The 24,131-nt window shown below is 42.1% G+C and overlaps 1 protein-coding gene across 1 annotated transcript in view; it reads right to left on the bottom strand.

The window, feature by feature from the left end:
* LOC143803957 (dynein axonemal heavy chain 5-like) overlaps positions 1–24,131 on the bottom strand; it is a 587,287-nt gene that overhangs the window by 68,399 nt on the left and 494,757 nt on the right. Inside the window, exons 81-90 of the mRNA XM_077281707.1 lie at positions 22,814–23,073; positions 17,589–17,681; positions 14,137–14,249; positions 13,879–14,004; positions 13,145–13,253; positions 12,845–13,027; positions 2,760–2,915; positions 2,440–2,649; positions 2,209–2,354; positions 1,474–1,659 (exon numbers count right to left, since the gene is read on the bottom strand). Of these exons, the coding sequence (XP_077137822.1) occupies positions 1,474–1,659; positions 2,209–2,354; positions 2,440–2,649; positions 2,760–2,915; positions 12,845–13,027; positions 13,145–13,253; positions 13,879–14,004; positions 14,137–14,249; positions 17,589–17,681; positions 22,814–23,073 (1,582 nt within the window). The remainder of the gene's footprint in view (positions 1–1,473; positions 1,660–2,208; positions 2,355–2,439; positions 2,650–2,759; positions 2,916–12,844; positions 13,028–13,144; positions 13,254–13,878; positions 14,005–14,136; positions 14,250–17,588; positions 17,682–22,813; positions 23,074–24,131) is intronic.

Raw genomic sequence — 24,131 nt, forward strand, 5'->3', positions numbered from 1 at the left:
GAAAGTCTCTATTAAAGTCTAGTTACCCATGTGCATAATTGTTTTAAAATATGGGCTGCGGATCGTATGTCACCAGATATGCCTCTCCATCAGAAGCCATGTTTAGGATCTTAATGTTGTGCTGTCTATGGAAAATACTGTTCTGAATAAAGGAGTAAAGTTAAAACATTGATACCTTTGGTGAAGAAATCCACTTTATTGTTCTTCTTTAATCACCTGTTGAAGTTTTCTGCTAATTAGATTTCGGTGCACAGGGGCCGGACTGTACACTGGGTCTTCTCCTCCCTGTCTGTGAATCCCTGACCCCTCTGCCTGGCTCTGGTCTTTGAATGAGACAAGTCTCTGCTGGGATTTCAAACAAGCGAGGCTGGATATTCAAAGACTCCTTTGTTCAGAACAGTATTTTCCATAGACAGCACAACATTAAAGGGAACCTGTCACCACGTTTTTGGAAGATGGGATAAAAATAGCGTTAAATAGGGGCAGAGGTGGGCGTTACATTAGTGTGTGTGTTATGCGTTTATTACCCACCTAAGTTGCCGAAATAACTTTGCAAAGTCTCCGTTTTCGCCTGTCAATCAGGCTGGTCAGGTCGCATGGGCGTTGTCTTCCCCCAGATTTGGCGTAGTTTTCCGTTGGTGGCGTAGTGGTGTGCGCATGCCCAAAGTCCGGAATCCTCTTCCAGGGGATTTAAAATAGCGCGGTGTTCGTTATTGCATTGGTGATCGGTGGGCGCGGCCATCTTACTTTGGCCGCGCGTGCGCAGAAGCGGCGCTCTGCTGGCCGCGGCTTCAGGAAAATGGCCGCCGCGATATCCATCTGCGCACGCGCGGCATCCCGCGGCCATTTTCCTGAAGCCGCGGCCAGCAGAGCGCCGCTTCTGCGCACGCGCGGCCAAAGGAAGATGGCCGCGCCCACCGATCACCAATGCAATAACGAACACCGCGCTATTTTAAATCCCCTGGAAGAGGATTCCGGACTTTGGGCATGCGCACACCACTACGCCACCAACGGAAAACTACGCCAAATCTGGGTGAAGACACCACGCCCATGTGACCTGACCAGCCTGATTGACAGGCGAAAACGGAGACTTTGCAAAGTTATTTCGGCAACTTAGGTGGGTAATAAACGCATAACACACACACTAATGTAACGCCCACCTCTGCCCCTATTTAACGCTATTTTTATCCCATCTTCCAAAAACGTGGTGACAGGTTCCCTTTAAGATCCTAAACATGGCTGCTAATGGAGAGGCATATCTGGTGACATACAATCTGCAGACCCTATTAAGAAAAATTATGCACATGGGGTAACTAGACTTTAATAGATACTTACATTATTTTTTAGAATTTCACCTAGCCATTAAATCTTGGGCCTCCTATGTGTTTAATTATCAAGTAAGGTTGTGTTTGCCTTGAGTGTGCCTATCACACTGTACACAATTGCACAATTTTTCATATTCTAGAAGCTCACCTTTCTGAATGCGCCACAGATGCATCAAAGAGTTGAAGCAGCTGTTTATAACTGGTGTTATACATTCTGTTAAGTTGCTGAAGCATTCTAGAAGTGTCAAACATCACAGCACCACGCACAGCGATCTCACGGAAAACTCCCCTGGCAAGTAACATGCTGTCTTCTGCGGCAACTGTCTTCATGTACCTTTTGAGAAAAATTGGTTAAGATAAATTCAGTGCCACTACTCCAAGTCAAGACCAAAGTGCAAGATACTTCTTGGCTTCTTCTAGCAAATCACCCTTCTCAGTAGGCAGTGTGCAGTCACAAACTCAGTTTGTCTGTATAAAAAAGATAAACCTTGGGGCAAAGCGACTCATTTAGTTGTACATATAAACACATACATAAATAAATCTACGTATATGTATAGAGTAGGCAAGTCCATAGAGCAGACAAGTAGAAATAGCACTTGAGATCTTAACATCAAAAGGCCCCATGTTGTAGGCTGTACGATGAGAAATTGCTAGGAAAATAAATCATGTTCTGGTTTTGCCTTTTGACTTTTACGTGTTAATGTCCAACTTTTTAAGTTCCTTCGAAAAGATTCTATCGGAGATCTTAACCATGTCCACCCATACTAAGAACTGATGGTATAGAATGCCCAACTTTCTACTAGAGTAGAATCTTTGAAGTCTAAACCTCTAGGATACCAACAAATAGATACCTAAATAGCATATTTATGGTTACTGAACATACATTTCTGAGGCTTCTTCATGCTGCAGTGTCAAATCTCCCAATTTCTTAGTTACAGATAAGTTGTGCAAGAGTGACTCATGACTTTGAAGAGTTACTATTACTTTTTCCTCCAAAGCTGACCGTATTATCATATTGGTCAAGCCCTCCTGATAAAAGATTAGAAGATTAGTTAGTGTTTATTTCATAATCTTATTTTCGAAACAAACAATAAAAGATAACAGAAAAGATGACCTGTTTCAGTTGTACATGTTCTTCTTTTAGTCTAGGCTTTTCTAAAGAAACAAATCTGTCTAACAGCTGCTCCACTAGTCCTTCTCTGTCTTGGTAGAAGTACAGAGTGGTGCAGAAAGAGGCTACTTCTGGAGGCACTTCTTCTGGCATCTTGGTTGTATGAAGGTACATACGGAAAGAAGGGTGGCATTCAACTTCATGTACTCCCACCTGTAAAGGAGAAAGGGGACCAATCTAGTTACATTGGTCATTATAATATTTTTTTTCACTGTATTATTATTATATAACGTTACTTGGCATTTAATTATGATTGCACATACCATCATTTTAAATGGCACCTGATGCTGAAAAAATTCTCTTTTGGAACGGAGAATCTGCTTAAAGCGCACATCACAAGATAAATCTTGCATTTCACAATATGTCAACAAAAGTGAATGTCCAACTGTCAGACATGTATCCATCTCAGAAAGTAGGGCCTGCAAATGATTAAATTACATTGGGTAAGTAAAATTCAGCTGAAAACACATGCACTGTTCAATGCAAAACTGTAAAAATAAAAGAATAAAGAGTATCCGTTGTGGAGTTTTTCACATTTTTTTTTATAATTCAACTCTACACAAGAAAATAAGTTAAAATAAGCATAATTGTAATATGAGAGAATTCTGCTTCTTTTTCCTCCTGGACTGATCATTAATTCTCAAAATTCTTAATTCATACTAAAATCTGTTTTCAGTGAATACTGATTTTTACATTACTGTGATAGGAAATGAGAGTTAGTGCTCACAAGGTTCTGTGAAGAACTTGCATTGGAATGTCTCTCTCTACGTCCTTCTTCCCTCTACATGAAATTTTTAAAGTACAAAATGTCATCTCCTATCTCATTACTGGGAAAGTTTGTCTTCATTGACGACACATTTTACCCATGAACTGAAAGTGACAGCTCAGTCCAGGGGGAGAAAAAACAGATTTCATTCATAAGACACGGAGAGTGAAATAAGCATACTTCCCCAATTTTCTAAGTAAATATATTTGTAAAGGTGCTATTGTCATGAAATTCTTACCAGATGTCATTAACAACTCATCCAAGCCACACATGCAAAGAAATCAAATCATATGTGTCCATAAATTACGTTATGTGTAAGGATGAGTGAATGTGCTCGGTGATACTCGGATATCACTCGAGTATCTTGGTGATCATATGTGCTTTGCGAGCTTTAGCTGGTGCTTGATTTCAAACTTGAATCCCCGCCCTGCATGTTTGGTGCCTATTACACAGCCAATAAGCATGCATGGATTGCCTGCGAGTCACAGTAATGCTGTAGCCATCTTGGTAGTGGCATTACTGTGATTGGCTGGCCATGTGATATCATCAGGCACACTGATGCCATTGCACAGCTCTGTGACAGTTATTATTGGAACGAGTGTTTGTCTAGACCTGTGTGTGCACAGTACAACAAATCAGAGGCCTGTACTGTTGATACTAATCCTAAAGGTAAATGATCATACTAACAGTCCTTCTAAGGGCTACCGTATTTTTCAGACTATAAGACGCACCTTTTCCCCATAAAAATTGTGAGGAAAATGGGGGGTGCATCTTATAGTTCAAATGCAGGCTTACCGGCAGTGGTGTGGCGGCGGCAGAGGTGCGGGGATGATGAGGCGGTATGGCGTGACGCCGCGGCCTAGTATCCAAGGCGAGCAGCAGAGCCTGGTGAATCACGGCTTTCTCGGCGGCGGCCATCTTCCTGAGGCCGCACATGCGCAGATTGAGTCCTCTGCTTCCCGGGGCTTCAGGAAAATGGCCGCGGGGAGGCCGCGCGTGTGCAGATTGAGATTGCGGCGGTCATTTTCCTGAAGCCAAGTTTGCAGATTGAGATCTTGGCTTCAGGAAAATGGCCGCTGCGATCTCCATCTGCACACGCGCGGCCTCCCGTGGCCATTTTCCTGAAGCCCCAGGAAGCAGAGCACTTAATCTGCACACACGCAGCCTCAGGAAGATGGCCGCCGCCACCGAGAAACCGGTGATTAACCAGGCTCTGCTGCTCGCCTTGGATACCTCACCTGAGGAGGTGACCGCACCTCTGCTGCCGCCACAGCACTGCCGCAACCCTCCCCATGGACACCAGGCGTCGTCGTCGCCCACCTAAGCAGGAAGGGACCCTGCTCAGGTGCATGCTGTACTGCCTACCGCGCCTCACCATCACCGCACCTCTGCCGACATCATGCCTCCTGTGACCCTGCTCTGCCACTGCCAGCCCTCAGGTAAGATACCTTAAATTTGGACAATAAGACAGACCCCCATCTTATAAAAAAAATCTTTTTTTATGCAATTTTCACCCCAAATTTGAAGTGCGTGTTATGGTCCGGTGTGTCTTATAGTCCGAAAAATACGGTAATTTTTTACTTTGCTGTTTGTATCAGATACATTGTGCATTTAGCCTAGGGAGGAAGAGAGAGTTGCAGGAGCAGGGAGAGTGGCTGAATATAGTCTCTAGGCAGGGACTATGGCTTTGCAGTCCATTGCTAAATATATAGCTGCGGCAGTTGACCACATTATTTGGGGGTGAAAAAAATGACTATGTTATCATTTATAGAGTATTACGTGCTTTGTGGTACATTTCAGTGTTATATAACACTCCCAAAAAGTGTTAAAACACTTTTCTGAATTCAGTTACTCACCTGTAGAGTAATAATACGTGCATTGTAGTAACATTTTTCTGGATTGAATTTGTCAACCATACACTTTTGTGTGCTTTGTGTTACATTACAGTGGTAATAAACTCCAAAAAATGCTTTGACTGCTGCAGGTGACCGTTTTTTTTATATTAAAAATAGACTTAGTTTCAAGAAACATTAGAACATAGAAACGTGGAGCATATCAACCACCAAAGATTATGCAATAATTAAAAAGGTATATTTTTTAATGACGAAGTAGATCATAAAAAAACAGTACAGGACATATTTCACAAAACATTTCTATCAATAACAGAGCTGTTCAAATTCAGTCAAAGATGCACCAGAAATACGGTGTCACTCCACAGGCATGAATACGGGGAAAAAGGGAGGAACACAGAACCATAATCATCAATCAGGTACATACATAAAGTGCCAATGCAACTAATTATACACAAATTAGTTAAGAAATTTCAGGCTCACAATTACCTCATAGGGAAAAATATATAATACGGTTACTCATTCTAAGGTCAGTGACCATCCAAGTTTTTAACCATAACAGTGGCAAAAAGAGTAAGATCTTGGCCCCCCCCCCGAGGAAGCCGACGCGAAACGCGCGTAGGGGCGCGCGTGTGACACTCACAGTCATGAGTATGGGTAAGAACCAGCATTGACATTTAAAGAGAGTTCTGAGAGAAAAAATGGTCATTTGCAACCTGTGCCATACCAAGATCAGCAAAGGCCTGACCTCTATGAACCTAACCACCACCAGCATGATCAGGCACATGTCATCTAAGTACCCGACTCAGTGGGCCAAATGCCTGGGTCCACGATTGGTACAAGTGGGAGCCACCACTGCCTCTTCCCCTGTGCTAGGTGCTTCCCAATCCCCTGTCCATGACACTGGCACAGATGCCTCCCGCCCTGCACCTGTCCTTGCACATTCTGACGCACCATCATCAGGCACTTCCAAATCCTTGTTCCAGCACAGCGTACAGCTGTCTCTACTCCATATATCTCTGAACTAATCTCCATATATCTTCCCTCACGTAATCTCCGGTCCTCCCAAGACCTCCTTCTCTCCTCCACACTTATTCGCTCCTCATCCAAATGCCTCCAAGACTTCTCCCGAATATCCCCCATCCTCTGGAATTCTCTGCCCCAACACGTCCGGTTATCCACCACATTCGGATCCTTCAGACGGAGCCTGAAAACTCATCTCTTCAGGAAAGCCTACAGCCTGCACTGACCCCGCTGCCTCCTCATCACTACCGAAGCTACCGCCTCACCAACACCGGAGCTCCTGCAACCCCCAACCTACTGTCTCCTTCCCCATAATCCTGCAGAATGTAAGCCCGCAAGGGCAGGGTCCTCGCCCCTCTGTATCAGTCTGTAATTGTTAGTTTGTCTACTGTAAGTGATATCTGTAACTTGTATGTAACCCCTTCTCATGTACAGCACCATGGAATCAATGGTGCTATATAAATAAATAATAATAATAATAATACCCCAGGGCTTGGAACGAAAGAGAAAGTTTCCAGCCACCCAACCACAGGCCCAAAGGCTAAATGGGCACATTTCCTGGCTGCTTGCCATGGAAATGTTGCTGTTTAGTCTTGTTGACACAGAGGATTTCAGCGGACTCATGTCGACAGACATCCCTCGGTACTCAGTCCCCAGCAGCCACTTTTTCTTCCGCTGTGGTGTTCACACCTTGTACCAGCACGTGCATCTAGAAAAGCTGCAGAGACACCATCACGTGTTTCTCAACGCAAGCAATGAATAGCCAGGTCTTTCACCAGGAAGGAACAACCACGGGAATGGCAGCATCCAATAAAGGAAAACCACCTATGCCAAAACATGGTATCCATCCACAGACAGCTGTTTCGGGGTATTTGCCCCTCATCAGTGTGGAGTAGGAAACTGGCTATTAGGAGCAGTGCCTGGTGAAAAGACTATAAACATAAGGGTGAATGACCTCGGGGAGATCAAAACATCCAACACCGCGGAGACACCATCACGTGTTTCTCAACGCAGTGATCCAGAGAAACACATGATGGTGTCTCCGCGGTGTTGGATGTTTTGATCTTCTTGAGGTCATTCACCCTTATGTTTATTGTACCAGCACGTGTCCCAGAACATCACCCGTGCCTTTACCAATGCAGTTACTGGGATTGTCAACCGACATGCGGACAAGCGCTTGTGGCCAGGGACACTACATTTCTATGTACACTGAGTGAACATTGTGGAGGCTGGAGCTGGAGTTTCCCCCACGTTAGACATCAATTCCTGCACCCATTCCTGCTCCCACTCATCCTCCATCTCCAATGTGTAATCTCAGAACACTTCGTCCACATCATCTGGAAGCTCTGCAGCACTGCCTCAGCAAAGCGGCAACAGGCCTTGCTGAAGCTAATTTTTCTAGGTGACAAACCACACACCGTGGCAGAGTTACTTGAAGGAATAACAGACCAAATAGATCTATGGATTTTGCCGCTGAACTTCCAACCAGACATGGTTGTGTGTGATAATGGCAGTAATCTGGTGGTCGATATGAAGCTTGGCAAGCTCACACTAGTACCATGCTTGGCGTATGTGCTCAACTTGGTAGTTCAGCATTTTGTAAAAACATACCAAGATTTGGCAGAGCCTCTAGTCAAGGTACACCACGTCAGCGGCCATTTCCACAAGTTGGCTCCAGCTGCCTCCGCTCTGCAATTGCTGCAACAGCACATGCAAGTGCCAGCTCACTGATTAGTGTGTGACATACCCATGCGCTGGAACTCCACACAGCACATGTTGGCAAGGCTTTGTGAGCAGCAGAGGCCAGTTGCTGAGTACCAGCTCCGATATACCTGTTGGTATTCTGGTCAGTCTCCACACATAACAACGGAAAAGTGGACATGGATGTCTGACATTTGTGCAGTTCTCCAAGACTTTGAGAACTTCAGAAAGATGGCGAGTGGTGATGACACCATAGTCAGAGCAACGTCTCGCTTCTGTGCCTACCTAAACAGTCACTGCTCACAATTAAACCTGAAGCTATGCATGCGGAACAGGTGGAGATGGAGGAAAACATGAGACAGGGAGATACTACCTAGCTCAGCCTCATTTCATCTGCTCAGTGCGGATTGGGTATCAATGAGGAGGTGGAGGCTGAGGAGGAGGAGGAACAGGAGCTGTTAACTAGTGCAACAGAGGCTAATACCCACACATCTTTCATCCCATCTCTATGTGGATGGGAACAGGATGAGAATGAGGGGGAAGAGAGGGAGGAGGAGGTGGAAAGTCGCCATCATGGTGTTCGCTGTAGGGTTCTTGGCACATATGGCCCACTTTATGCACTGCTGCCTTTCCCATGACCCTCACTTTACATTCATCTTGGCCCCAAAAAATTGTACTGTTTTTTCATCCTGCTAGACCCTTGCAACAAGGAGAACTTTGCATTCTTCTTCCTGAGGTGGATTACTCTTCTAATATGGTGCTATACCAGTAGGCCATTGTGGAAAATGTTAAAAAAATTCCCATCAGATAACGCTAACATCTGGGGGCAATTTTCCTTGCCAAGCAAAGAAGGAGAGGCGAGAGAGACACACACAGCAGAGGCAGGGGCACACAGTCAAAGACCTGGGCCAATTTCATGACACCATCCCAGCTTCCAGGAGAGAAATGTTTTTGAAGGTGGTCAAGCAATACGTGGCCGACTAAACAGCATACTCCCTAAATCCTCTGTGACTTTCAACCATTGGGTCTCAAAACTGAACACCTGGCATGAGCTGTCCCGCTATGCCTTGGAGCTGTTGTGCTGCCCTGCCACTAGCGTCTTGTCTGAGCGGGTTTATAGTGCCACTGAGGGGGTCATAACAGACAGGCACTTTTGCCTGTTAACAGAGAATGCTGATATGGTCACTCTCATAAAAATGAAGAAAACCTTAATTAGCCCCTACTTTTCCATACCACCAGATGACAGCAGCACATAAAGTGTTTTTAATATTCAATATTTGAATGAGGCCCTCCAGTTGGTGCCTTCAAGTGTGTATTGATGACCTTCCTTATAATTTATTCCTGGCTTTGCACTTTGTAGAAAAACCTTTATGAACGTAGGAGTACAACAACTACAGTTTAAAAATATTTGAATGAGGACCCCAGTTGTTGCATTTCAGGTATCTATGGATAACTGGATGACCCTACTCATAATTTTTTCCTGGCTTTGTATTTTGTGGAAAGCCTTTAGTGTAGAAGTACCACAACTACATTTTCTTTAATTTTTTTTTATGTGGCACTCCAGGTGCCTTCAAGGGTGTATGGATGACTCTGCTTGCAATTGTTGGCAGGATTTGAACTTAGTGTATAGCCTTTATAAATCTAGGAGTACCACTACATTACAATTTGAACAGAATGTGTATGAGACCCTCCTTTTTGTCTAATACAGGGTGTATCGGAGTCCCTCTGAGTCCCTAATGTATGGCACTTCTTTCTTTCTTCATAAATTACACTGAAATTTAAATTTTTTTAATAAAAAAAAATAATTTTGGTTTACTTAAATTATACATTTTTTTAAAATTCTTTTTAAATGTTGCCATATATATTTCATTAACCAGGAAAATGTTTCTTTGGATTTTTTTTGCTGTAAACTTCTAATTTTTGCTTTATTATCAGTCCTTAAAGTGGAGTAACAGTGTGACCTCATTGTTCTCAGCAGTGATCTGGGAGTCAGAGATGCTTCCAGGGGTCTTCCTAATGCTGTTCTCCTTCCATTCAACATTTTTTCTATCCATTTTAACATTTTCACTACCCCACCAAACCTCCTTGTAGAGTCTGCCTGAGAAATGCATGGATTTCCCATTGTCTCCCATTATACTCGTTACTCAAAATGAGAATCCGAGCATTAGAAATTGCTCAGTTCGAGTAACAAGCATCCGAACATTTTAGTGCTCACTCATCTCGAGTTATGTTTAATAATTAGAAATGACACAGAGAAAAAGTATTGAACACTCTTAGTGAAATGTATTTAATATTTCATACAAATGCCTTTGTTGGTGATTACAGTTTCAAGACACCTCCTGTATGTAGAAATTAGTCACATGCATTGCTTAGGTGAGATTTTGGCCCATTCTTCCACACAAAACACTCTTCAAATTCTGAAGGTTCCATGAGCTCCTTCTATGAACTTTTAGCTTTAGTTCCTTCCATAAATTTTCTATTGGATTCAGGTCAGGTGATTGGCTGGTCCATTCTAGCAGCTTTATTTTCTTTCTCTGAAACCAATTGAGAGTTTCCCTGGCTGTGTGTTTGGGATCATTGTCTTGCGGAAATATCCTGGTAGATGGCAGCAGATTTTTATCCAGAATGTCTTGGTACATTTGTCCACTCAGTCTTCGTTCAATTATATGAAGTTTGCCAGTGCCATATGCTGAAAAACAGCCCCAAACCATGATGCTCCCACCTCCAAACTTTGCTATTGGTACAGTGTTTTTGGGGTGATATGCACTGCCCTTTGGCTTCCAAACATTGCATGTATTATGGCATCCAAAGAGTTTAATTTTGGTCTCATCTGACCAGATTACACTCTCCTAGTGTCATTCTGGTAGTTCGCACATCATCTCAGCGCCTTCTTACTCACTGCGGTCAACTCTCTGCTTCTCCTCGTGTCAGGCTGTATAGCTGAGTTGTCTCTTCCAGCATACCCAGCACTGCTGCATCTTCCTCCTCCATCCACTTCTTGCCTGCGTCTAAGTTCTAGTTTGCAGTCCACTTCTAGTTTCCAGTCTAAGTGTTTTCATGTTTAGTCTCTCCTGACCGGGGTTGTTTAATCATCCTGTCTGATCTCTCTGCTCCTGACTTCAGCTTTGTGCTCTGACCCTGTGCTGGCTGCCCTGACCTCGGACTATCTGACCTCATCTCTGCCTATGTCCTCGGTGCCTTGTATCCCTTCATTGACCTATTGGTCAGCTGCTGCAGGTCCAGGCTCTGCCATGGAGTGGCACCTGGTGACTACCCTAATAGCCAAAACCTATCCTCACCATCAAAGTCACTTAGTCCAGCCTTTGATTTTCTTTTGCCTGTTGGTATTGGATGGGTTAGTACCAACATCTGGTGAGAATTTCATGTCAGTAGAACCTTTAGAAATATATTTACTTAAATAATTGATGGCATGTTCAATGCTTATTTCACCCGCTGTATATTATAAAGTTGCTTATTTTATGTGTACCATTGATTAATTAAATAAAAATTAAAATCGTGGTTACACTTTAAAGCAAGGATCTCAATCTTACATGCGGCCCCTGAGGCTACATCATGCGGCACTTGAGCTCCTGAGAAGATTGCATCCCGGTCAAGGGGGTTACTGATGACAGTGCTTCTTTTCAGTTGAATGTGCATCCTTATAAGCACGTTCAATTGAAATATAGCATGGTGCATAGACCAGCCTTCTGCACCGCAATACCGATACCAGCCTCTGGCCAAACAGAGTTGATGTCGGTAAGCCTGACTCGAGCAGTGTATGACGTTAGTGCCACGCGTCACCCCGGCTGTGGAAGAGAAGATGATGCTATTCATAGAGAGACCGAGGTCAGGTGAGAAAGATTTCTTTTTAATGTGTATGTGAGGAGCAGCACAATGGGGGACATTAATACAAGTTAAGGACCAGGATGGGGACCAGCATAGAGTGCATTATTACAAGATAGAGACCAGGATGGGGACATTACTACCAGGGCTGTGGAGTCGGAGTCGGAGCCCATTTTGGTGGAGTTGGAGTCGATGTCATGGAAATTGAGGAGTCGGAGGTTTGGCTTACCGACTCCACAGCCCTGTCAGGGCTGTGTAGTCAGAGTCGGAGTTGTGAAGTCGGAGCCCATTTTGGTGGAGTCAGAGTTGGTGTCATGGAAATTGAGGAGTCGGAATCGGAAGTTTGGCTTACTGACTCCACAGCCCTGATTACTACAATATAGGGACTAGGATGGGGACAATACTACAGGATGAGGACATTACTACAAGATAGAGACAAGGATGGGAGTATTACTACAAGTTGGGGACATTACTACAAGATGGGGATTGGGAAAGGGGCAGTAATACAAGATGAAGATCAGGATGGGAATATTACTACAAGATGTTGGCCAGAATTACTATATTGTGCTAATTGTAAGACAATACTACCATATGGGGCAATTGGGAGACAAGTAAAGGAAAAAAAATGTCAAAATGTAACACAAATATTCAAAATAAAAAAATGAAAAAGTAATCTAAAGATATTTCACTGCAAAAAAAAAATCTGTTTTATGTGCAGACAAAGGTAAACAAAATAGTGCACGTTTGTTATCACTACATCAGCAACAACCCAAGCTTTTAAACTCTACCATAACCCATACGATGAATGGCATTTAAAAACATTAAATTAAAAACACACCAAAAATGTTAAAAAAAATTATCAAAAACATAGAAAAAAATGTGGTATCACTAAAAATGTTATCTCATTCTGCAAAGAGTGCGGTGCATCAAATTTACATTTTTTCCTATGTGCGGTCCATATACCCAGCTGCGTTTAAGACCCCTGCTTTAAAAAGGACCTTACTGTGTATTTAACACTAAAACTCAATACTGTTGTGCCAGTGGAAAGTAAATTAGTAGCAAGTATGTAGTGAGGCATTGTAAATAAACTTTACAAAAAGTAAGCTTTCTACAAAATACATAGCCAGTACTACAGGCGTAAAAACAAATCTATTCTTTTGCTTACATTGTACATTACTTCCACTGTATCTTCTGGTAAGTGACCTTTGATCCAGTCTATAGCCTGTCCTGTGGGATCACACACTAAGACCCAGGAATTACTGCCCATTGTACTGGAAAATATACATGAATTATTCAAAGCAAGGGGGTTTGTTGGAAGCCCCCTTTCCTCCAAAGTCTTGATTTCAATCTAGGAAAAAAAGGAAACTGTTACTCCTTTTCTTGAAAATAAAATATTATTGGCAACATTTTTCCTGAATATTGGTATAAGTAATATATTGCACAGCATCAATAATAATTACGTTACCGGAGTCTGCATGAGCTGAATGAGAGGAAGGTTTCTCAGCAGTGTTCTATGCGGAAGAGGAAGACCACAGCTCTCACATACTTTGAAAAGCAAATTAGTCACTTTCCCCCTAACATAAAATACAACATTTTAGAAATAATGTTTAATTTGTCATTTTTAATCTGACTATCATTTCTATTATACCATAACAGGAAAAATAGATTGTTAAAGAGTAACTGTTTTAATTTTTAATTTTCATAAATCAATACTACACATGAAAATAAGAAATTTTGTAATATATCTTATCAGAGAAATCTGTCTCTTTCTCCTCCTGGACTGATATTTTCCTCCCAATTCATGGTAAAATCTGTACTCAGTGAAGACAGACTGTCCCGTTACTGAGATAGGAGATGGCAGTTGGTGCTTTTAAAATTGTATTGACTGGTGAGGAGGAAGAGAGAGGAGCAAGAGTCAGGAACATTCTGCTGCAAGTTCTTCCAAAATGATAGTTACAGTTTTCCAAAGAACTTTCTGAGCACCAACTGCCATCTTCAATCTCAGTAATGGGAAATTCTGTCTTCCTGAAGAGAGATTTTACCTGTGAATTGAGAATGAATAATCAGTCCACAGGAAGATTTTTCTAATAAGATATATCACAAAGTTGCATATTTTCATGTGTAGTATTGGTTTATGCAATAAAAATTAATATGACGGTTACTCTTTAAATAACATTCAAATTTTTCAGCTATTCTCACCTTCTATCCATACTTAGGGCAGGGCAATATGTGATAAAGGCTGCCGCCAGTACACAGTTTGTGAGTAGATCGCTAACATTACTTCGGTTCAGTTTCTCTTTCCATTCTTGTTCTTGCGTTTTCAATCTTGAAAACATTAATCAATAAAATCAGATAAATAGACTAAGCAGATGTCCACCGAGTGCACAGGACTGTGGGGTGGTGTAAAGTCTACTTAGTTATATAGTATATTATTTGAACAATGGACCATTGACCAACCTGTTCAGCATGTTTGCAGCCGCCTGTAGCTTCTCTTTGTGGGACTCCAATTTTTCCTCCACTTGGTGCTTAAGATTGATAGCAGCATCATACTCTTCATGGAGCTGTGTTATCTATTATTGAAACAAATTTTCTACTTAATGTTGTTTCTGGAAACCTATCTATAAGCTTAATAAAAAAAACTTACAAAGCATTTTTAAAGTAGCTCTCCAAGCCAATTTTCCCCCTAATCTAAATATATAGTGATGTAGTGTAAGTGTACTAAAGTGCTTACTGATTGCTATCTTCTCCAGTTTCCAGCAGCGCTTTGATACTCTTGTGGCCTACGTGACCGTTGGCTTAACCAATGTCTTCTGGGTAGAGCGGTAACTGCTTTCCCAGGGCAAGTCTATGAGACTCGGAACAAAGCTACATAGACATTCATTGAAAAAGCAATTTCTGTTCTGCACATACAGGTGCATCTCACAAAATTAGAATATCATCAAAAAGTAAATTTATTTCAGTTCTTCAATGCAAAAATTGAAACTCATGTATTATATAGAGTCATAACAAACAGAGTGATTCTATTTCAAGTGTTTATTTCTGTCAATGTTGACGATTATGGCTTACAGCCAAAGAAAACCCAGAAGTCATTTTCTCAGTAAGTTAATAATTAACCAAAAATACCTTCAAAGGCTTCCTAAGCATTTAAAAAGGTCCCTTAGTCTGTTTCAGTAGGCTCCACAATCATGGGGAAGACTGCTGACTTGACAGAATACCACAAGGCAGTCATTGACACTGTCACAACTCCCGGGTATTACTGCTGTGGGGAGAGCCGCACACAGCAGCAAGGGAGCTGAGCAAAGTGCCGGGTTACTAACCAGGTAACAAAAAGGACCTGAACCATGGGACAGAGTGGGAAGTGGTCAGGGGCGGAGCCAGACACCAGAGTGCAGAGGAGACAATACACACAGGAGAGTAGTCAAACAAGCTAAGATCAGAACCAGGAGATCACGAGGTACCAAAGGGGAGAGACAGGGGATTGTCAGAAGAGAAGCCAGAGGTCAGAAATTCAAAAGAACAAATGAGCAGAGTAACGCACGGAGAGCAAGGAAAAAAATTGAAAACCGATCACACACTCAAGGGGTCAGGCACACAGTCAAGATGAAAGTATAGCTGACAGGGAATCCTAGTTTGGAGTGAGTATACTGTAAATACCCCTCTCAGATGTGAAGAAGAAGATGAGACACCAGACCCAACAATGCAGATGAGCTGAAGGCTGCTATCAAGGCAACCTGGGCTTCCATAACACCTCAGCAGTGCCACAGGCTGATCGCCTCCATGCCACGCCGCATTGATGCAAAAGGAGCCCCGACCAAGTATTGAGTGCATTTACTGAACATACATTCCAGTAGGCCAACATTTCGGATTTTAAAATAATTGTTCATGCTGGTGTTATAAAGTATTCTAATTTACTGAGTTAATGACTTTTGGGTTTTCATTGGCTGTGTAAGCCATAATCATCAACATTAACAGAAATAAACACTTGAAATAGATCACTCTGTTTGTAATTACTCTATATAATATCAGTTTCACTTTTTGTACTGAAGAACTGAAATAAATCAACTTTTTGATGATATTCTAATTTTGTGAGAAGCACCTGTAAATGGCCAAATGAGCTTGCTAGACTGATTTGCGATCACATACTTCAGAAGAGGACAGGAGTGATGCTGGAAACCAGGAAATACAGAAATCTGTAAGTATTTTAATATTTACATTTTATTACAAACAATAAAGAGGATTAAGGTAAAATAGCTGTGAGTGTTTTTTTAAGGCCATCCAACTATTCTATATACCGTAGGTACTCGAGTATAAGACGACCCGAGTATAAGCCGAGGCACCTTTTGCCACGGAAAACTGGGTAAGCTTATTGACTTGAGTATAAGACGGGTATGCATTGTCCCCCTCATCTCCGTCCTGCTATGCGTGGCTCCCCCTGTCCTGTCCTGCTATGTGTGGCTCCCCCTGTCCTGGTATGTGAGAACGGAGATGCAGGGACGGAGATGTAGCAACAGAGGGTGAGTATGATCTCATCTCCCCCCGCCAGCATTCTGGACAATTGACTCGTGTATAAGCCAAGAAAAATGTGCTGAAAATCTCAGCTTATACACAAGTATATACGGTAAATAGAAAATGCAAGTAACTCAGCGGCAAATATACTGCGCAGGGTCCTAGAGGAGGAGAAGGTCTATTCTAGTTGTATAGCATTGTTGTTTTATTCTTCTCACTTATATAGCGCCATTAATTCCGCAGTGTTTTACAGTCATCATCCCTGTCCCCAATGGGGCTCACAATCTAAATTCCCTATCATTATGTCTTTGTAATGTGGGAGAAAACCCACGCAAAGACTAGGAGAACATACAAACTCCTTGCAGATGAGGTCATTGGTGGGAAATTTCATGCTCAGTCGTGACCTCATACGTTGTGGCTTAGCATAGAAAGAGGCATGGTTGCTTGAGTAGTACAGTGGGTAAAGTGAAGCTGCTTGAGTTTTACCTGCTAAAGAAAGCGTGTAAGTAATCTAATTTTAGAAAAGTTTTTTGGATGGATCTAATGCTCGTTGTTGGGGTTTTGTTTTTATGTGTTTATTGTGTGGTAGAAACAACCTGAAAATATGATTCTCATGTCAGTAGAATAATGTAGATACGTATATGTATCTATTTGTGTTGCCATTTTCTGAGACACAGAACTTATTAAATTTTCCCTAGTTGGATCTGTGTGATGGCTTTTATTTTGTGTCCTGGGCTGACAGCTTTTTAGATGTCATTTTGGGGTACATTTGACATTTTGACCTCTTTTCATTGCATCTTTTGGGGGTAAGTGTAGCAACTGAAAAATGGAATTTTTGGAGATATAAAATTATTTTAACCACCGGTTAAAAGTTTTGGATTTTGAGAGATTTGCCGTTTTTGGACATGACCTTACTAAATATATATTTTTTAAAATCTCTATTTTGAAGGGGCAAAAAAAGCAGTGATTTTAAACCTTTATGTTTTTTTTTTTAATTAACATTTTTTGTTTAATGATATATTAAATATTTTAGTCCACCTATGGAACTCAATTGCACCTGTGATCATTTGATTGCTTAAACTATTTGGAGCAATATTACAGTAAATAATACTTTCTAGCTTAAGAGGAGAAGGTATTGTTAAAAATAGCTGAAAAAAATATGTAATTACCTGTATATAAAATCATCAAAACCATAAAGAAATATATGAAATGCTTTCTCTATTTATTTTTAGATCATTTAACTTGACTTTAGAATATATTTTTTTCCCTGTGATGCAAATAACTTTATAACTTGTATGAAAGGAGTCCAAATAATTGATATAAAATAATAAACTTACATCAAAGTTGCATGTGAAGATGTGTTTGTAACAATTTATGGACCTGAACTAAGTATGAACTGTTACCTCTTTTTGGAGAAGCGGGAGATCATCTGCTGTGAGAGCGCTCAGCGTCTGGTGATATAACACACTTGGCTCTTCTTCAAAGCTTCCTGTTGTCTAAATAAAGCATGTATTTAATTATCTTGATATAACATTAATATGTGCATTGCATTTGGGTTTAATGCTCAATAAATTGAATAAAGAGTGGTTTGATTAAAGTCTTGCTCTCTACTATTGCATCTAAATAAAATAAACATTTAATTACAGAATCTTAGAATTAATACTTGCAATGGGTTTTAGGCCCAATAAAATTGTTAAAAGAATGTTTTCAATGAAGTTTTACTAACTTAATATTTCAGTAAACAATTAATTTGTGTGTAGTTTCTCAGACACCTCAGTGGGACACAGGAACCGTGGGTTATAGGCAGCCACCTGGAGGTTGACACTAAGAATACACCTTGGAAAAAAAGCTGACAACTCCCCAACAGCTGACAACTAGCCATCCAACACCCATTAGCTTAGTGTCACGTTGGAGGCAGACACAGATATGACTTTCAGGCCAGTATTTGCCTTGGAATTGATCTTCTATTCCGTAGGGCAGCTAATTAGTCTTCAGGTCCCATCCTTGCACAGCTCTAATCTTTGCATCTATGAATGCAAGTCTTAGCAGAAGGGTACTACAAGTGGCAGTTGCTTGGGTAGCAACTTAAGGGTTTGCTATTCTTCCTTCTGCAATACTGATATTAGATTTCCCACCTCAAGGACTACTTTTAGATGTAAAATGGTTCCTGTGTCCCTCAATGAAGTGCCCTAGAAAAAAAAAAATATTTCTTACAGCCTTTATTGGGGGACACTGCAACCTCCCTTGTTTGTGGAGGTCTTGATTTTGTTCCTCCTATTGCTTTTGACTTAACTTAATAGCTGGGTGGTGGCTGGCCAAGTATAGGCTGTTCGGAGGAGTCTGCTTTTTTTCCCTAAGATGTATTCTTGATGTCAGTGTCACGGTCACAAGTAGCGCACGTGGTTAGTGGAGCGTCGGCCTTGCCTAAAAGGGATATAGCTAAGTGGCTACGTGGTGTTCACTGGAGCTCCTGAAAGTGGAGTCATGCTTGAGCTGCAGGTAGCCACCAGGTACCACTCCCAAGTAATCCCTGACACTGCAGTTGCCAATATCAATGGGTCAGGTTAGCTAGACGGGGAGACGTTACCATAGTCACTGGCAAGCAGGATTTGGAGACTGACCGACAGTCCGAATAATGTGAATCTCAGAAATAGGTTCGCGTTCAGACATGCAGTTTAACGGGAAACAGTTCAAATAACGCTGCTGCAGCTTCGGGCTCGTATACCGCCGAAGCGGCCATAGGATCACGTACACACTATACTAGACTAATGGGACAACATAGGATAAGTGAATAACTATAACAGACTAAGGACAGGAGACCTGGCAACATACAGTTGCACACACCAACACCCATAACAAACTAACTATAGGGGTTGCCCTATTGAGGAGGGTGCCTTATATACAAGGTTCCTCCCAGCTATTGGCATCCTTGCAGGTGTGCGCGCTGCCCCTTTAAGAGCAGGAAGCATGAGCGCACTAGGTGCACCACAGGAGGACAGTGAGGCTTGTACAGAGGGAGGAGGAGGAGCACGAGGACGCTGCTGTGGTTGGGGCGGTGAGTGTATCGGAGTCCCTGCATGCAGAGAGCAGGATAACTATGCAAGGGTGCTGGCAATGGCTGTTGCAGTCAGCCTTGAACATATAACCCTTGGTTTCTGTGTCCCCCAATGAAGGTTACGAAAGAGAGATTTTATGTTACCAAAATCTTCATTTTTACTACATGAATTTACTTTAGTCATAACGTCCAACATATAATAACCATTTAAAGGGATATTCCCAAAATATCATGTTATCCCTTATCCATTGTATAGAGGACAACTTTATAGCTGGGGGACAGCCCACTGGGACTCTTAACGATTCTCAGAACGAAGCTTCAAAACCCTGAAAATATGGATCTGCAGTTCCATCCTGAGCAGAGCGGAGGTGTGCCTGTGGGCTTCTGCTCAATTCAACGTCTATAGGGCTGACAGGAATAGCCGAGCGCTGTGCTTAGCAGTCCCAAAGACAATTAATGAAGCAGACGCCATGCATGTACACCTTCACTCTGTTCAGAATGAGGCTATAAAGCTTTGATCTCTGTGTTCCAGAGCCCTGTTCTTGGCATTGCTGGGGTCACAGAGGTCTGTCTCTGACTCATCAGCAAGTAATTCCCTAGTCTGTGCATGTGGATAACTTGATTTTTTGGGAATATCCTATTAGCCCCTTTACAACCTATGACGTACCTATACATTATAGGTTGCCTTCCTCCCTTTCATGCGGGCGGGCTCCGATGCTGAGCCTGCATATTGTCAGGCACATGACAGCTGATTTGATCAGCTGTCATGTGCCCCTAACAGCTGCGGACGTAATCACAATCCAACCTTGGCTGTTAAAATGTTAAATGCCACTGTCAATCTCTGCGCATTACAAACCACGCCCATCGGTGCCCCTGTCACGTGATCGTTGGAGGACGATGGGCTAGCATGACAATCAGGGGGCCTGCAGGAGACCCTCATGCTTGTCATTGCAGATCTGAAGTCTTGCTATGTGTAGCACAAGAGATCAGAAGATTGCAACTTCAAGTCTCCTAAAGAGACTAGTGAAGCAGGTAAAAAGTAAAAAAATAAAAATAAAAAAATAAAAAAGTTCAAAGCACACCCATCTTGCCCCATTAAAAATAAAATAATGAGAAAAAAAACACATTTGGTATTGCTGCGCTCAGAACGCCAGATCAATCAAAATATAAAAATAATGAATCCAATCAGTAAGCGGTGTAACAAGAAAGAAAAATCAAAATGCCAGAATTACCGTATATACTCGAGTATAAGCTGACCCGAGTATAAGCCGACCCCCCTAATTTTGCCACAAAAAACTGGGAAAACTTAATGACTCGAGTATAAGCCTAGGATGGAAAATGCAGCAGCTACCGGTAAATTTCAAGAGTAAAAATAGGTACCAATAAAAGTAAAATTAATTGAGACATCAGTAGGTTGTGTTTTTGAATATCCATATTGAATCAGGAGCCCCATATAATGCTCCATAAAGTTTGATGGGCCCCATTAGATGTTCCATATTAAAATATGCCCCATATAATCCTGCATAAAGGTTAATAATGGCCCCATAGATGCTCCATACAGACACTTGCCCCTTATAGTGCTGCACAAACATTATGGCCCCATAGATGCTCCATACAGGCACTTGCCCCTTATAGTGCTGCACAAACATTATGGCCCCATAGATGCTCCATACAGGCACTTGCCCCTTATAGTGCTGCACAAACATTATGGCCCCATAGATGCTCCATACAGGCACTTGCCCCTTATAGTGCTGCGCAAACATTATGGGCCCATAGATGATCTATACAGTCACTGCCCCTTATAGTGCTGCACAAAGGTTATGGCCCCATAGATGATCCATACAGCCACTTGCCCCTTATAGTGCTGCACAAAGGTTATGGCCCCATAGATGCTCCATACAGGCACTTGCCCCATATGCTGTGGCTGCGGTAAAAAAAAATAGAAAAAAATCACATACTCACCTCTCCGTCGCTCAGGCCCCCGCACTTTTAATATTTACTGACCTGAGCATCACAGCCAGAGGACGCCGAAGACGGAGCCACACCGGAACGGAGGAGAGGTGACTATCGCGCAGCGCTCCCCCTCCCCGTATACTTACCTGCTCCCGGCGCGGTCCCTGCACGTCCCTGCTTCCAGCGCTGCATCTTCTTCCTGTACTGAGCGGTCACATGGTACCGCACATTACAGTAATGAATATGCGGCTCCACCCCTATGGGAGGTGGAGCCGCATATTCATTACTGTAATGTGCGGTACCATGTGACCGCTCAGTACAGGAAGAAGATGCAGCGCTGGAAGCAGGGATGTGCAGGGACCGCACCAGGAGCAGGTGAGTATAATTACACAGCCCCCGCTCCCCCTCCCCTGCCGACCCCTGGGTATGACTCGAGTATAAGCCGAGAGGGGGACTTTCAGCCCCAAAAAATGGGCTGAAAATCTCGGCTTATACTCGAGTATATACGGTATGTATTTTTGGTTGCTGCAAGATTGCAATAAAATGCAATAACGGGCGATTAAAACATCGCATGTGGCTCAAAATAGTATCAGTAAAAACGTCAGCTCGGCGCACAAAAAATAATCCCACACCCAGCCCCAGATCACGAAAAACATAGACGCTACGAGTTTTGGAAAATGGTGCTTTTTTTTTTTTTTTTTTTTTTACAAACTTTGGATTTTTTTTCCACCTTTTAAATAAAACATAACCTAGACATGTTTGGCATCCACAAACTCGGACCTGGAGAATCATAATGGCAGGTCAGTTTTAGAATTTAGTGAACATGGAAAAAGAAAAAAAACAGTTGTGTAATTACACTTTCTTTTGCAATTTCACCGCACTTGGAATGTTTTAACATACACTATATGGTAAAATCAATGGTGTTGTTCAAAAGTACATGTCGTCCTACAAAAACAAGCCCCCAGACTGCCATATTGACAGAAAAATAAAAAAGCTATGGCTCTGGGAAGAAGGGGAGCAAAAAATGAAAGCGCAAGAATGGTAAACCTTAAGGTGGTGAAGAGGTTAATAAACAGTGTGAAGACACAGGGGTCTGTGGGAGCGCTAGTAAAATCTTAGCTATTTATATCTCGTTCTGTATTATTATATGACCAAAAGTATCTAGACATCCCCCGTTATTATTGCTTTCAACTGTTTCAGTCACATCAGCTGCAAACATGGGCATGAAATCATGCACATTAGGCTACCAATCTCCAAGCAGAAAAAAATGGTAGTATTGCTACAAGATGAGCAGCTGAAGACACCCCTAAATGGACAGTGGAGAAGTGGATCCATGTTCTTTGGAATAATAAATTGTGTCAGTAAGTAACAGATGAATCTGGATTTTGCAAATACCCAGAAACACACTACTGACCAAAATAAAGAGTTCTTACTGCAATATTTGGTTGAAGAAAAATAAAGGTACGGGGCTGGTCTTCAATATTTGGGCTAGTCCCAGTTTTTACAGTGTATGGTAATGCTACAGGATACAAAAATAATCTTCCTTTCCATCTATGGCTATCACTCAGTGTAAGTGCATAGAGTTTTCTTCACTAACCTTGCGAGTTATCATATACTCACCATTCTAGACTGTGCCTCCTTTAATATCAGATCTTCTTTCTCCTTTTCTATGTTGGATAACTTTTTCTGACATTCCTTTACGGGTATACATAGTCTTGTGTACTCGATAATGGCAACAACAAAGGCCACCAAAGATGCCGCATCCTCGGAGCTGTACCGGGCTGTAGCAATAGTGATTCCTCCTCCTTTTGCATCTTTATTTTTCTTAGAATCAATGTGTGAATATTTTTTGGCAGGAGTGATGGATTGCGGAGTTGCATCTGAAAATGATAAAGTGCAGTGAGAGGCAACAGTGTTGAATATGAGTAATCCTAAATAATGAGCTAATAGTCCCCATTATGGTACTACAATATACTCGACTTATGCTGTCAAAAACAACGATAACAACTTGACTCAGTAAAAAGTTATTAATTTGTAATATTATTTTTACAGAAAAACATATAGGAACTTATCTGTGTACCCATTGATTAAATTTGTTTAACCCCCTCTGATGTCACATTCAATAGTGACAGTGGCATTGATCTGCTTAGCACAGGGAGGGAGCTCCCTCTCTGCTCCGATCTGCACAACACAACTGGCAATGGTCTCAATCGTGACCACAGGCCGAAATATGGCAGCGGGGTAACCAATATACGGTGGCCTGTAAGCTTCTGCTGGGAGCAGGTGCTGACACACCTCCTGCCTGTGTGCGATACACTGAACTGATACCCTACAATGCAAAAGTATTGCAAAGTATTAGATCAGCTATCAGGACAGGTAAAATTGATGTTCCATGCTGGGAAAAGGTAAAATAAAAGATAAACAAAAAGTTTTAAAACATTTTTACATTTTTTTTTTTTAAAAATCACAAAATGAAGAACGAAAAAAAACATATCAATAAGTATACTGTATATATTTATGTAAAACCAAAAGTTAACAAATAAAGGACACATATTGTCACGATCCATGTTTGGATCTGTGGCAGATCTGGTTTCCCTCTGATTTAAACCTTTTTTCCTTTCTGGTCATTGGGGGTTAATGCAGTTTTCTCCCCCCCTGGTGGCCGCTGGTGTTATTGCATTGCTGCTGGGTCAGCTGATGTTTGTGACCACTCCCACCATCCTTTATAAGGTCACCTCGTGCATCAGCTGACTGTTGGTCTCCTGAAAGGAACTGTATAACCAACCTCGCAGTAGCAGCTCCCTGGTGTCAGCCAAGTCTGGTGTTTGAAGCTCAGTTGCTGTACTATCTGTGTTGTGGAGTCTGCAGCGGCGTGCACAAGCTAAGTTCTGAGTTTTGTTACTTTGTAGTTTGTGCATTCACCTTTTGGTATCGTGTT

Source organism: Ranitomeya variabilis, chromosome 2 (genome assembly GCF_051348905.1).
Source record: "Ranitomeya variabilis isolate aRanVar5 chromosome 2, aRanVar5.hap1, whole genome shotgun sequence".
Classification (NCBI taxonomy): domain Eukaryota; kingdom Metazoa; phylum Chordata; class Amphibia; order Anura; family Dendrobatidae; genus Ranitomeya; species Ranitomeya variabilis.